This window comes from Macaca fascicularis, chromosome 14, assembly GCF_037993035.2.
Source record: "Macaca fascicularis isolate 582-1 chromosome 14, T2T-MFA8v1.1".
Lineage (NCBI taxonomy): Eukaryota > Metazoa > Chordata > Mammalia > Primates > Cercopithecidae > Macaca > Macaca fascicularis.
In genome coordinates this window covers 127,500,364-127,513,620 of record NC_088388.1, presented here as the reverse complement: position 1 = coordinate 127,513,620, position 13,257 = coordinate 127,500,364, and the positions used below count along the sequence as shown (strand labels likewise).

At 37.3% G+C, this 13,257-nt stretch overlaps 1 protein-coding gene across 14 annotated transcripts in view; it reads left to right on the top strand.

The window, feature by feature from the left end:
* ARHGAP32 (Rho GTPase activating protein 32) overlaps window positions 1-13,257 on the top strand; it is a 306,989-nt gene that overhangs the window by 281,190 nt on the left and 12,542 nt on the right. For all 14 annotated transcript variants that reach the window (XM_045370763.2, XM_074015632.1, XM_045370762.2 and 11 more), the window contains 8 exons: window positions 1,330-1,432; window positions 2,774-2,918; window positions 3,361-3,443; window positions 7,496-7,603; window positions 8,181-8,326; window positions 8,893-9,088; window positions 10,729-10,874; window positions 12,944-13,015. In XM_045370763.2, the coding sequence (XP_045226698.2) occupies window positions 1,330-1,432; window positions 2,774-2,918; window positions 3,361-3,443; window positions 7,496-7,603; window positions 8,181-8,326; window positions 8,893-9,088; window positions 10,729-10,874; window positions 12,944-13,015 (999 nt within the window). The remainder of the gene's footprint in view (window positions 1-1,329; window positions 1,433-2,773; window positions 2,919-3,360; window positions 3,444-7,495; window positions 7,604-8,180; window positions 8,327-8,892; window positions 9,089-10,728; window positions 10,875-12,943; window positions 13,016-13,257) is intronic.

Below are 13,257 nucleotides of genomic sequence, written 5' to 3'. Positions count from 1 at the left end.
CTCTCACTTCTGCCACTGTTTCCTGCCTGCCCTTGGGTAAAACTTACTCTAAGATAAATTTTCTTCTCTGTAAAAATGGGAATGTGATAGTACTTTCCTTGTAGGATTTCTTTGAAAATCAGAGAGTATCCGTTGTAAAGTTCTTAGCATGGCACATATTTAGTACTTAATACTATCAGCTGCTGGTTTTTGTTTTCTGATTTTATTTTTAATCAAAGATAAAGAGGTTAAGTTTTAAATGTTGTTATAGGATCTGACAGAATTTAAAGATGGACTTCAGGAAGGACAGCAAAAGTCAGGAAAACCAAGGAAAAGTTGATTGTAATAACAGAGGAATGACAATATACTGTTAATGAAATACATTCACTAAAATTATCTAATTAAAATGTCTTATTTGCTTCATTTGCCACTCTGAATGTTTCATCTCTAGTATAGTAGCTCTTTGCAGACCAAATTTTCCAAGCATTTCTTTTCAAGAATTTTAACTAACCCTGTCAAACGATCATACTAAAGTCTGTAAACTCATCAATCTGCATTGCAAAACAGCTAACATTAAATTCTCAGCTATTATAAATGTTTGAATGGTTATAAAATTTTGTATCATATACTTTGAAAATTCTGTTCTATCCTGCATGCCCCGTCATAGCTGTCCAGTGTATATTCATGGAGCTAACCAGAGAGAGTGCCCTTTGTCATGAGCTGATAATATAAAGGCAAAATGTCAGTAAAGTTAATGTAAATATGGCCAGGAAGTTACAAGATTCCATCTATTTGAAATTGCCTTGGTCTTTGTATTATATTGGTGTTTTGTTTATTGAATAAAGTCAGAATTTGCATTAACTATGAAAACATAGAAGATACTTTTTTAGAAGTAAAACTTTGCAGCACTTACAAGCAATTATATTGTTGAAATTTAACTTTGTATATTCATTTGCTGTATCTGAAAGTCAGCTGAACAGCTGTGTTTGTTAAAAACCTGGCATGGTGTTAGGACTAAACAGTTCACTCTACTGTGATGTGTAACTGTAACGTGATCTAAATGAGTCTACTGCAGAAGAGAGACTGTCCTAATGTATGAACTCTTCTACTCAGTTAAATATCATGGCACAGAACCAGTCTTGATTATTCAGGAATTAGTTATCTAGTTTAGGTGGGAAATTAAATAAATATACCCTCATCATTTTTTGTAGTGGATTAATTTTTGCCCCTTTTAACTTTAATTTACAAATTTTATTTTGCTTTTGTGAACTAAGACTATCTTGTTTTTTGGTGACTTTGGTTCCAATGAATACTACCAATTTAATCTATTTCTTTAAAAATTCTCTTTAGTGCCCCAGGTTCTTCAAAGCTGCACAGCCTTCATTGAGAGATATGGCATTGTGGATGGAATATATCGCCTTTCTGGTGTTGCCTCCAATATCCAAAGACTACGGTAAAATCTTACATGGCACTTTTTCACTCAACTAATTAAAATGAAAATATTTTAAAATGGATTCACTTACTTTGATAACCTATTTTCATTAAAGATAATTTAGATAAAATAAGAAACAATATCTGTGTTATTCTCTGTGTATACTTTTCTAAATGGCATTTTTTTCATCTAGAGTCAGAGAACCGTGCACCTTAATCTCTTCAGTACTTGTAGTTTGTCTCTTTATAATGTTTGAAGATTTTAGCAAATTGAGTTTGAACCAATGACAGCCATGAGAGAGAAAATTTGCATTATAATAGAATTATTCTTTAGGTGTTAATTAAAATGGATGGGAATGGAACAGTTTCTAATCTCCTTTGACCCTGATTCTGTGTATATGTTCAAGTATGCATCTCTACATATTTCACGTTCTCCCCAAATCTTCTCTGAAACAAAAACAGTGACAAACTCTGTGCCAGCAATATTTTATTTTTGCTTAATCTCTTGGATTCTAGATTATTATTGATATGCCATTACCCTTTCTTTTTTACTGTAGTACATGGTAACTGCCATTATTCTGTAGAGATTTTAATATTTTAGTGGATCACAGAGCCCATCTCAGTTTTGGGGAATATATGGCTTGAAAAATACATAAATTAGTTCTTATACTAAAGACAGTTTCAGTTTAAGACAAAGTAAATCTCATATTCATATTGTACACACACATTAATCCTCTAGGTGGATGATAAGTGGTCTCATGCCTGTGGATTAGTATTAATTAACCTCCTGGAGAGTGAGCTTAATCTCCCTTAATATTCTGTGTACAACTTTTATTTTACTCATTCTAATGATACACATTTTCCTGCCTATTAAAATTTGTTGTTAGCTAGGAGTTGCTTTATGTTGTTTCTGACTTTTTTTATCCTGCTTCAGGAAAGCATTTCTGTGTTGTACAATTTGTATCTGAGGAATTTCTGTTCATAATTTTTCATGGATCCATTGCCATTCAGTGCTCGTCTCTGGAATTGCCAAAATATTGGATATTCAAGTCACTAGCAATTAGGTCCTGTTTTCAGACTGTTGTACTATAAGAGCTGTTCATTCATATGTATCTCAGAGGCTGTTGTTCATTTTAATATTAAAGCTGTGCCCTTAATTTCCACATGGAAAGATATCTGTCTTGTACTAAGACATCTAGTTATTGCTGAAGTCCAAACACAACTTAAATGAAATATAATAAATGGAAGATAATTGCAACTCACTGAGATAGAGCTGAACACTTTTGGGGCTTCTGCTTTCTGTTTTTAAGACACGTATTTGCTCTCCTCAATCAAACGATTTGCTTGTCATCTTCTATGTCAGCCATGAATTTGACTCTGAGCACGTCCCCGACCTGACGAAAGAACCTTATGTTCAAGACATCCATTCTGTGGGCTCCCTATGTAAGCTGTACTTCCGGGAACTCCCAAACCCTCTGCTTACCTACCAGCTGTATGAGAAATTTTCTGTGAGTACAGGCTACTTTTGAATCTAATTCTTTATGGAACTTTGCTGTGCTTTTGTTCAAAACACGTGACCATTGGTTTGGTCACATGTAAGAAATAGTTCTGTGACCGAAATGACTCCTTAAAAAAAAGAAATATTGCCAGCTAGTCAGGGGTCTTTGCTGTTTTCACATTGTCATTCTTGTGCTTTCTGACTTTGAGCTGCTATTCTTGTCACCCTTAATACTGATTACCATCAAGCCTTTTTAAAATTAGTTTCGTAGACCTCAGTGTTCACACTATGCGGAAACCATTGACTTCCTTAATACAATGTTGTGTTTCCTCACCATTTCACATCCAAGAGCAAAGCAAGTTGATCTCAGAGTGAAAACTGAATTGTAAGTGAAGAACTTTCATTTTTACCAACAGAGCTCACTAGTTTATTTTGTACTGTAACTGTTCTAGGATGCAGTTTCAGCAGCAACAGACGAAGAAAGGCTGATAAAAATCCACGATGTCATCCAGCAGCTCCCCCCACCACACTACAGGTCAGCCACAGTGGGTAAATACCAGGCAGAGGTAGAAGTCAGTTGACCTGTAAACGTTTTTTTTTTTTTCCTTTGAATTTCTATTTAAACTTCCTTGGAGTTCTAATTAAACTTCCATTATACACACACACACACACACACGCACGATGTATGTGTACATATATATATGTGTGTTTATGTATAGATACTCATTTGTCCTTAGATCCCCAGGGCCTGGCACACTGCTTAGCATTCTATAGGTACTTAAAGGTTGAATGAATGAGTGAATGGATGGGCAAAAGGATGGCTGACTAAACTTGGGGGTTTTTTGTTTGTTTTAGTTTCTTCTTTGGTTTTATTGTTGTTGCTACTTTTTAAAACCTAATTTGATTTGTGTGTTAGTTTGGACTCTTGGAAATATTTGTGCTATGACTGAGAAAGCCAGAATAAAATTGAAGGTTACTTTGCCAGTTAGAAAAGGAAAATAGTAGAAACTAGATTCTAGTATGCAAAGAAACAAAAGATACATTTTAAAATTCCAGTTATTGACAAGAAATTAAATTCAGCAGATGTTCTAGTAATATGCAAATTAAGTAATTTATTTTTTTTTCAAAATGACATTGCTTATATATATGTTTCAAAAATCAGCACTATAGGCCAGGCACCATGGCTCATACCTGTAATCCCAGCACTTTGGGAGGCCGAGGTGGGTGGATCACCTGAGGTGAGGAGTTCGAGACCAGCCTGGCCAACATGGAGAAACCCCATGTCTACTAAAAATACAAAATTAGCCAGGCATGGTAGCGTGTGCCTATAATCCCAATTACTTGGATGCTGAGGCAGGAGAATCACTTGAACTTGGGAGGTGGAGGTTGCAGTGACCTGAGATCGTGCCACTGCACTCCAGCTAGACAACAAAGCGAGACTCCATTAAAAAAAAAAATTCTAATTGTGGTTTCTGTTTAATGTTTATCACCTTTGCACCATCATAAATGTCAAAAAATCATAAATTGAACCGTTGTAAGTTGGAGACTATCTGTATACAGTCTTTCTAAAACATAAGGTACTTGAGGTCATGAATTCTGTCTTGTTTATCACTGTATTTCCAGAATAGAGTCTTGCAGATAGATGTTCAATAATATACACTGCATATATATTTTATATCTTCTATACACTATTTTATAGCTTGACTATAGATACTTAAATGTATATATATCCTAATATCCTCTTTGCCTGTCTTCTAATATATATTATATTACTTACCATGCATATATGCCCTACCTGGATTTTATACCTTGTCTGCTATTAATATGTACATGTATATCTCCTGCTTTATAATGTATACAATATTTTGTGTAACTCTTTTCTTCACTATAACTTACATGTGTGTGTATCTCCTACTTTATATATCTTTTGATGGACTTTTTATCCAAAATTTTAACATCAACATTTCTGAATTCCTCAGATGTTCTTGAAAAGCGTAATTTTCAATCGTGTTCTCTCATTTGGATATGCCATATGTTGTTTAACCTTTCACAGTTTGCATATTTAATCTATGTATATGGTGGGGTCTTTTCTTTTTCCTTTTTTTTTTTTTTTTTTTTTTTGAGGCAGGGTTTCACTCTGTTACCCAGGCTGGAGTGCAGTGGCACAATCTTGGCTCCCTGCAACCTCTGCCTCCCAGGCTCAAGTGATTCTCCCACCTCAGCTCCCCAAGTAGCTGGGACCACTGGCACAAACCACCATGCCCAGCTAATTTTTTGTATTTTTGGTAGAGATGGGGTTTTGCCATGTTGCCTAGGCTGGTCTCAAACTCCTGAGCTCAGGCGATCCACCCACCTCAGCATCCCAAAGTGCTGGGATTACAGGTGTGAGCCACTGTGCCCGGCCTTCCTTTTCCAATTTTGAATATTACTATGAGGGTCATCCTTTTACGTGGAATCTAGATTATGTTTTTTATTACAGGATAATGACCTGGCAGTGAAATTCTGGAAATCTAAATTTTATTCTCAATATTAGACTACAATATCCAAATTACGTTCCAGGTTGCGAAGTTTTGCACAATTCGCACTCTCATCTGCTGAATATAAAAGTGCTCATTTTATGGAATCCTAAAATTCTACATTAACTTTTTTTTTTTTTTTTTTTTTTTTTTTTTTTTTTTTTTGAGACGGAGTCTCGCTCGGTCGCCCAGGCTGGAGTGCAGTGGCGCAACCTCTCGGCTCACTGCAAGCTCCGCCTCCCGGGTTCACGCCGTTCTCCTGCCCCAGCCTCCCGAGTAGCTGGGACTACAGGCGCCCGCCACCTCGCCCGGCTAATTTTTTTTTGTATTTTTTTTAGTAGAGACGGGGTTTCACCGTGTTAGCCAGGATGGTCTCGATCTCCTGACCTCGTGATCCACCCGTCTCGGCCTCCCAAAGTGCTGGGATTACAGGCTTGAGCCACCGCGCCCGGCCCATTAACTTTTAAAAACATCTTTATAATTAGATAGGCAACCCAAATAGATGTCTTTGGTTTTTTAAATTTGCAATTCTTATAAAATACATTTCTGAAGTCCTTTAATCATTCCCTTCATTCACCTTCCTTGAGTAATAAAATTTTACATGGTTTTCTAAATACATTTCTCAAGCTTCTCACCTCTGTCATACCCAGGCCAACCTCACTTTGGTTTGTCTTTCCTTACTTAATTATATACAGGAGAGACAGAGAATTACCATTTTAACTGTAAAGCAACTACAGTGCCCTTGAATATGCAGGCACTTTGGAACCACTCTGACCTTGATTTGAAATGCAGCACTACCACTGCTATTCTGTGGAACCCCGGCAACCTTGACTTTGTCCTTGGTACAAGGGGAATGGTAATTCTGTGCTTGTTAGAGCTCTTACGAGAATTAAATGAGACTGCTGGTAAAAGCCTCTTGAACAATGCCTAATGCCGAGTCTAACTATTATATTCCTTTTCCTCTCAAATTCATGTTAGGTCCATCTGAATCTTTGTGGCTTATATGTAGACCACATTTTATCTTTTATTACTGTTTCATGTAATAAAGCCTTGTATTTCTGTCTCCTATTCATTGTCTCTATTTTTTTTTTTTTTTTTTTTTTTTTTTTTGTGAGACAGGGTCTCACTCTGTCACCCAGGCTGGAGTGCAGTGGCATGATCACAGCTCACTGCAGCCTCAGCCTTCCTGGGCTGAAGCAATCCTCCTGCCTTAGCCTCCCGAGTAGCTGGCACTACAGGCATGCACCACCACACTGAGCTAATTGTTTTTATACTTTTTGTAGAGATGGGGTTTCACTGTGTTCCCCAGGCTGTTCTTGAACTCTCAAGTTCAAGTGATCTGTCTGCCTCAGCCTCCCAGACTGCTGAGATTACAGGCATGAGCCATCACACCCAGCCCATTGTCTTTAATAGTTTTACCCTGGGTACTATTAGGTAGGACACTTTGAGACACGCTAGGTGATAGATAATAGCTCTGTGTATGCATGCACGCGCGCACACACACACACACACACACACACACTCACACACACTCGGCACTTACCTGGTTTAACTTACATTTAAGCTGATAATGTTTTGTTCCCAGAAATACTCTTCCCTGTTGTTTAATCTCAATATATATGGAATTGTTTAAGTAAACCAAATTTTAAGTAGTCAAGATAAACCAGAATATGAGTATTTGAATTAGGCTCTTTATTTCAAAAGCATATCCTTTGCTCAAATGTTCTCCCCTTGATGCCTATTGGAATTTTTCTTTTAACTGTTTTTAGACTTTTGAGACATTACTCTTTTCTTTCATAGAAGTGTTGAGGCCCTTTCCTATTAGTGTGTCTGCTGCAAGTAGAATGGCATAACTTCAAAATGTTATTTGTTCCAGAAACTAGCTTTGGTGAAGGATTCACTTCTAATAAGTAATACTTCAACCTGTTAAGCAGGAAAAAAGTTTTCTTGGGTTTGTATGGTCCCTTTCTTCATTTTGCTATTGCAAACTTAGAATTTAATTAGTAGGTTTTTATGTTCTATACTGCTCCATCATGTTTCTTTCTGTTAATATGTTGTATTTTATTTTCAGAACACTGGAGTTCCTGATGAGACACTTGTCTCTTCTAGCTGACTATTGTTCCATCACAAATATGCATGCAAAAAATCTAGCAATTGTTTGGGCTCCAAACCTGTTAAGGTAATTTGCATTTCACTTGTGACTTTTAGTACAACTAATCCTAAATAAAAGGCTGATTCATCAGTGTTCCTTAAGGAAATTTTTAAAAGATAAAACAAATCTGTTCTTTTTATTTGCGTCTCCCTAAAACAGGCAACTGGGCCTTACCTAAGGGACAGTAAAAGTATGATTTCTGGGGGCCGGGCGCGGTGGCTCACGCCTGTAATCCCAGCACTTTGGGAGTCCAAGGCGGGCGGATCATGAGGTCAGGAGATCGAGACCATCCTGGCTAACACGGTGAAACCCTGTCTCTACTAAAAATACAAAAAATTAGCCGGGCGTGGTGGCGGGCGCCTGTAGTCCCAGCTACTTGGGAGGCTGAGGCAGGAGAGTGGCGTGAACCCGGGAGGTGGACCTTGCAGTGAGCCGAGATCGCGCCACTGCACTCCAGCCTGGGCAACAGAGTAAGACTCGCTCTCAAAAAAAAGAAAAAAGTATGATTTCTTCCTCTGTTTGTCTGTGATTTACACGTTTAAAAAAAGAGGCCCTTTACGAGTGCTATCTTTACAACTCTGTGGTGAAAATGTTTACCTCACAGATCAAAACAGATAGAATCTGCCTGCTTCAGTGGAACAGCAGCTTTCATGGAAGTGAGAATTCAGTCTGTGGTTGTTGAGTTCATCCTGAATCACGTTGATGTGCTCTTCAGTGGCAAAATCAGCATGGTCATGCAAGAAGGGGCAGGTACGACTCAGATGGGTTCTTTCCCTACCAGGAGTGTGTGTCTGAGCTTCCGAAGAAGTGGAAAACCACACATTTCTTACCACAAAAAAAAACATGTCGCTGGTATAAGGCAGCTAATAATGTATCGCTGCTTACCAAAATGCACAATTTGACAGTTATTTTGTGTGTGTGTAGTGAATACTGCATATTAGACCTATTTTGATCTAAGTTCATGACACATTAAAAAACTTGTCATTCATTATTTATGTGTATTAAAGTATAAAATGGAGCAGAAGAAGAAAAATTCCTTCCAAAACTAAAAATATCTGAGCGATTGATCACCTTTCCTCATATCTTTTAAGAAAGGAAAACAGTTATTAAAGAGTTGTATGTGTGTGTATGTGTGTCACTGGTATGTCATCTTCAGTTTTTCATTTAATATAAAGCACTATGGGTTTTGCTATTTAAAATACTTGAAGAACATTTGAAACAGCAGATAGGTAGATAGATGGAGAGAGAGTTACTAACAAATTGAATCCACTCACACATAGTTGACTCTCTTCATCACCTTCCTTTTCTTTTTGAAGCTTCTCTGTCAAGGCCCAAGTCCCTCCTGGTATCCTCTCCATCCACCAAACTGCTGACACTGGAAGAGGCCCAGGCACGAACACAAGCTCAGGTCAATTCTCCAATTGTGACGGAAAATAAGTATATTGAAGTAGGAGAAGGACCTGCTGCACTTCAGGGGAAATTTCATACCATAATTGAGTTCCCACTTGAAAGGTAAAATTTGTTAAATCCTATTTTAGGATATGATTTTCATAGCTATGCCCTATTATTTTCTTTTAGTTTGCTTTTAATTTTGTATTTTAGTATTACTCTATCGAATTCTAGGCTAATCCCAGAGAAACCTGTTTATTTGAATATGGATGATACTTACCACTTCGTGGGGAATGATACAAATGATTCTTGCTTTACAACATCATGTAATTTTATAAAAGAAGAATGTCAGTTGTATAGGGAAAATTGTTTGGAAAAATGAGGATATACTGTCACTACATAGGGTTGATTTTTCTCTCTGAACTATGTTGTTTATAAATTTGTTTAGAAATAATCTGTGTTGAACAGTTTATTCAGAAAGTCAGGAATGGACAATGACTTGTTTGACATTGGTTCCACATTAAGGTTAGAAGAGATCAATAGTGTGGTCTCCCAACCAACAGCATCAGCATCACCTGGTGATCATTATTAGAAGTGCACATTGTCCAGTCGTCCAGTCACACCCCAGACCCGCTGAATCGGAAACTCTGGGCGTGGGACCCAGCAATTGGTCATTCATCTAACTTTCCAGGTGATTCTGATGTCTGCTAGGACTTGAGAACCACTGCAGCAGTTCACTCTTTCAATGTCCCTTCCAGCTCTGAAATTCTGTTACTCTAAAGAAATGATAATAACATGGTTTCTGTATCTTCTTTACTAGGTTATAGTAGGAAGACTAATGTATGTAAAAGTTATTTTTGATGTCTCTGCTACTCCTTTGGCTATTACACATGAATGTAAGGATTTTGATTCTCTGGATTGGGTAGTACTAATATAACTTTAGAATTTGTTCTTCCCGTATTTTAGTATACTCCTCTAACTTCCTTTCACTTCCTGTGACTAAAAACATTCTGTCAACGAAAAGTCGGAACATACTCTTTTACTTTGTCATCCTGAGTTTGTCTTCAGCATCTTGATTTTGTATTCTAGTTCCATAATTTTTTCAAAGATTTCTTTATGGAGTAGTAGTTAAGAGAGTAGATATTGGGATGTAGATAGGCCTGGGTTCCAATTCTGACTCCATCATTTAATAGTTTTATAATGTTGAGGAAGTTATTTGAACTTCTTAGTGTCATAATTTCCTTGGCTGCGAAATGAGAGTAATAGTACCTACCTCATGTGGTTATATCTGATTTAAAGGAGATATTACATATAAGGCAGGTAGCAGAGTGCCTGGCATTCGGTATATGTTTGTTATTATTCTTAATCTTTGTCTTATTTTTTTGCCTTTATTCTCTACTCACACCTAAATCATTTTCTTTAACTCTGTATTATTGTTGAACACTTAATATTTCCTATTCCCAGATATATCTTATTCCCACTTATTTTTCAGTTTGTGAGGTTGGATCCAAATATGAAGACATGTATAAGAATGATCTTTGTGAAAATAGTTACTAATACTAAAATCTGCATGTTTAATATCCATTTTCTGCTTTGGCTGCACTGTGTAGAGTGTGCTGTCTGGAAGGTAGATGTTTGCTTACTATTTCACTTATGCCTCTCCAGGCTGTTTGGTTCTTTCTGTCATGTGTTCATTTCTTTTCTATAAGAAAAGACAGACCCATGGCTATCTTAATATTGATTGATTATTTTCTCTTTCATAGAAAGAGGCCTCAAAATAAGATGAAAAAGTCTCCTGTGGGTAGCTGGCGTTCCTTTTTCAACTTGGGGAAATCATCATCTGTTTCTAAACGAAAGCTGCAGCGGAATGAGAGTGAGCCTTCAGAGATGAAAGCCATGGCTCTGAAAGGTGAATGCCTGGGAGATTCTCACTTCTGCTGCTGTCATGATGGTCTTTGGTTGCTCTGGGCACATTCTTCACATATTGTTATGATCCGCTTCCGTAACATGTTCACAGTTGTGTCACACATATGGAGTGTCTTTTTTCACCAATTCTTTATTCCTAAACCGAAAAGTAATATTATATAAATGATATATAAATATGTAGAAGTATGCAATTTCTTTTCTTAAGGAAACTCTATATATAGTGTAAATGTGATTAAATTCCCATATACCTTGTATATTGTTGTAAATAAATACTGCTATGGTATCTAAATTTATCGATCTGTATTTTTACAGATCTAAAAAAATTTCAAAACTGTGTTTCAACATACCTTTCAAGTTTATAACTCTTTTAACTAAAGAAGGTATTATTTATTAGGAGTCTCATTAATAGAGTATTTTATTAGATCGAATAAATCTATTACTGTTGAAAAACTGCTCTTTTAAAAATCATTTAAAAGCCATGTTCTATTGATAGTAACAACTTCTGAATCTAGGAAGGATAGTAGTACTTTCTTCTTAGGTAGTGTTTGAGGTGTAATGTTCAATTCATTTAATTCGTCATTCAGTTTGCAATCATGTAGAGCATGTGCTAACTATTTTGATAGCAGTCTCTGCAGATAGAAAATTAAGGTAGTCTGCCTTCCAAGTCAAATTGGGAAGTCATACGTGTAAGAAAGTGAATTATTAGCACAGAATCATAGTTATTGAAATAGTGGTTTAGGCTAGGTACAGTGGCTTACACTTGTAATCCCAACATTTTGGGAGGCCAAGGCGGGAAGATCGCTTGAAGCCAGGAGTTCAAGACCAGCCTGGGCAACAAAGTGAGACGTTGCATCTACAAAAAAAAAAAAAAAGATAAATTGCAAATAAGCGAGGCTTGATGGCACACACCTATAGTCTCAGCTACTCTAGAGGCTGAGGTAGGAGGATTGCTTGAGCCCAGGAGGTTGAGGCTGCGGTGAGCTATGGTTGTGCCATTGTACTCCAGCCTGGGTGACAAAGTGAGACATTGTCTCTTAAAAAATAAAAGAAATAGTTACATGAGATAGTTATAGTAGGAATTGTCAACTCTTGTAGAGGAGGGGCTAGTGATTAGAAAATACAGCCTTTGATATGGGTTGTCAAGGAGAAGTAGGGATTCACCTAACTGACAAGGGACTAAGAATGGTATTTCAAGAGATGGGAGCAGAGTGAAAAGAAGCCAGCTGAGGGCTGAATTTTGGAGAGAAGCAATGTTTAAAGGTGGGAAAGGAAGAGCTGTCATGAGAGGAGAGTAAGAAGAAATGATTATAAAGGTAGGCAGAGAAAAAAAGATGCATGCTATCCTTAGCAGGGGAAGAGGGGGTTAAAAAGAAAGCATTCATAGTGCTGCCAGGGGGTTAAAGAGGACGAAGATATTTAGCGAATAAGATTCACATATGTACGTAAAGTTACCTGTGTTCATATCCCAGAGTTCCCGTAACGAATTACCACAAGTCGAGTGGTAAAAAATAAACATTCTTTTTTTTCCGTCGTGGCTCTGGAAGCTCAAAGTCTGAAATCAAGGTATCAGCAGGGCTGTGTTCTCTCCAAAGGCTCCAGGGAAAAATCCTTCCTTGCTTTTCCCAGCTCCTGGTGGCTCCTGGCATTCCTTGACGTGTGGCAACATCCCTCCAATCTCTGCCTCCATGTCCACATGGCCATCTCTGTGTCTGTGTGTTCTTACAGGGACGCCCGTCGTTGGGTGTAAGGTCCACTCTACCTCCGGTATGATGTCATCTCAAGATATCATATTGGTCTTTACGAAATGTGAAAGAAAGCAGCATCTTAGTTAATCTCTGTGCTCAAATTCATAATCCTTTAGAAAAGAGATTTTTCACACGGGAAACCATTTAAGAACAGTGTCACACGCTATATAATAGAATACTAAATTGCTGTCGAAATGTACAGCTAATCACTCTCAGAAGTTTAAATGTATCAAGGAAAACACTGATCCCGTTAACCACATATGTAACAAATAATAAATCTTCACGCTATTTGTTTTTTATTCTTCAGGTGGCAGGGCAGAAGGAACCCTCCGCTCAGCTAAAAGCGAGGAGTCTCTTACCTCTCTCCATGCAGTTGACGGTAAGACTGAAAGCTTCAGTCATTTCAGTCTATAATGTATTGCATGAAAGAATACTGCAGTTGAGTTTGTTTTTATATACCTGTGCTTAATAAGTAGGCTCTTCATTTCCTAGGAATACTAGTATCTATTTAGTATTATTCAGATTAAAATTCATTGATGCTTCCACGTGGTAGCAGTCTTTAATCTTTTCATTTTTGGCATGACTGCTATTCAGTTTACATAAAAATAGCTGAAATATTTC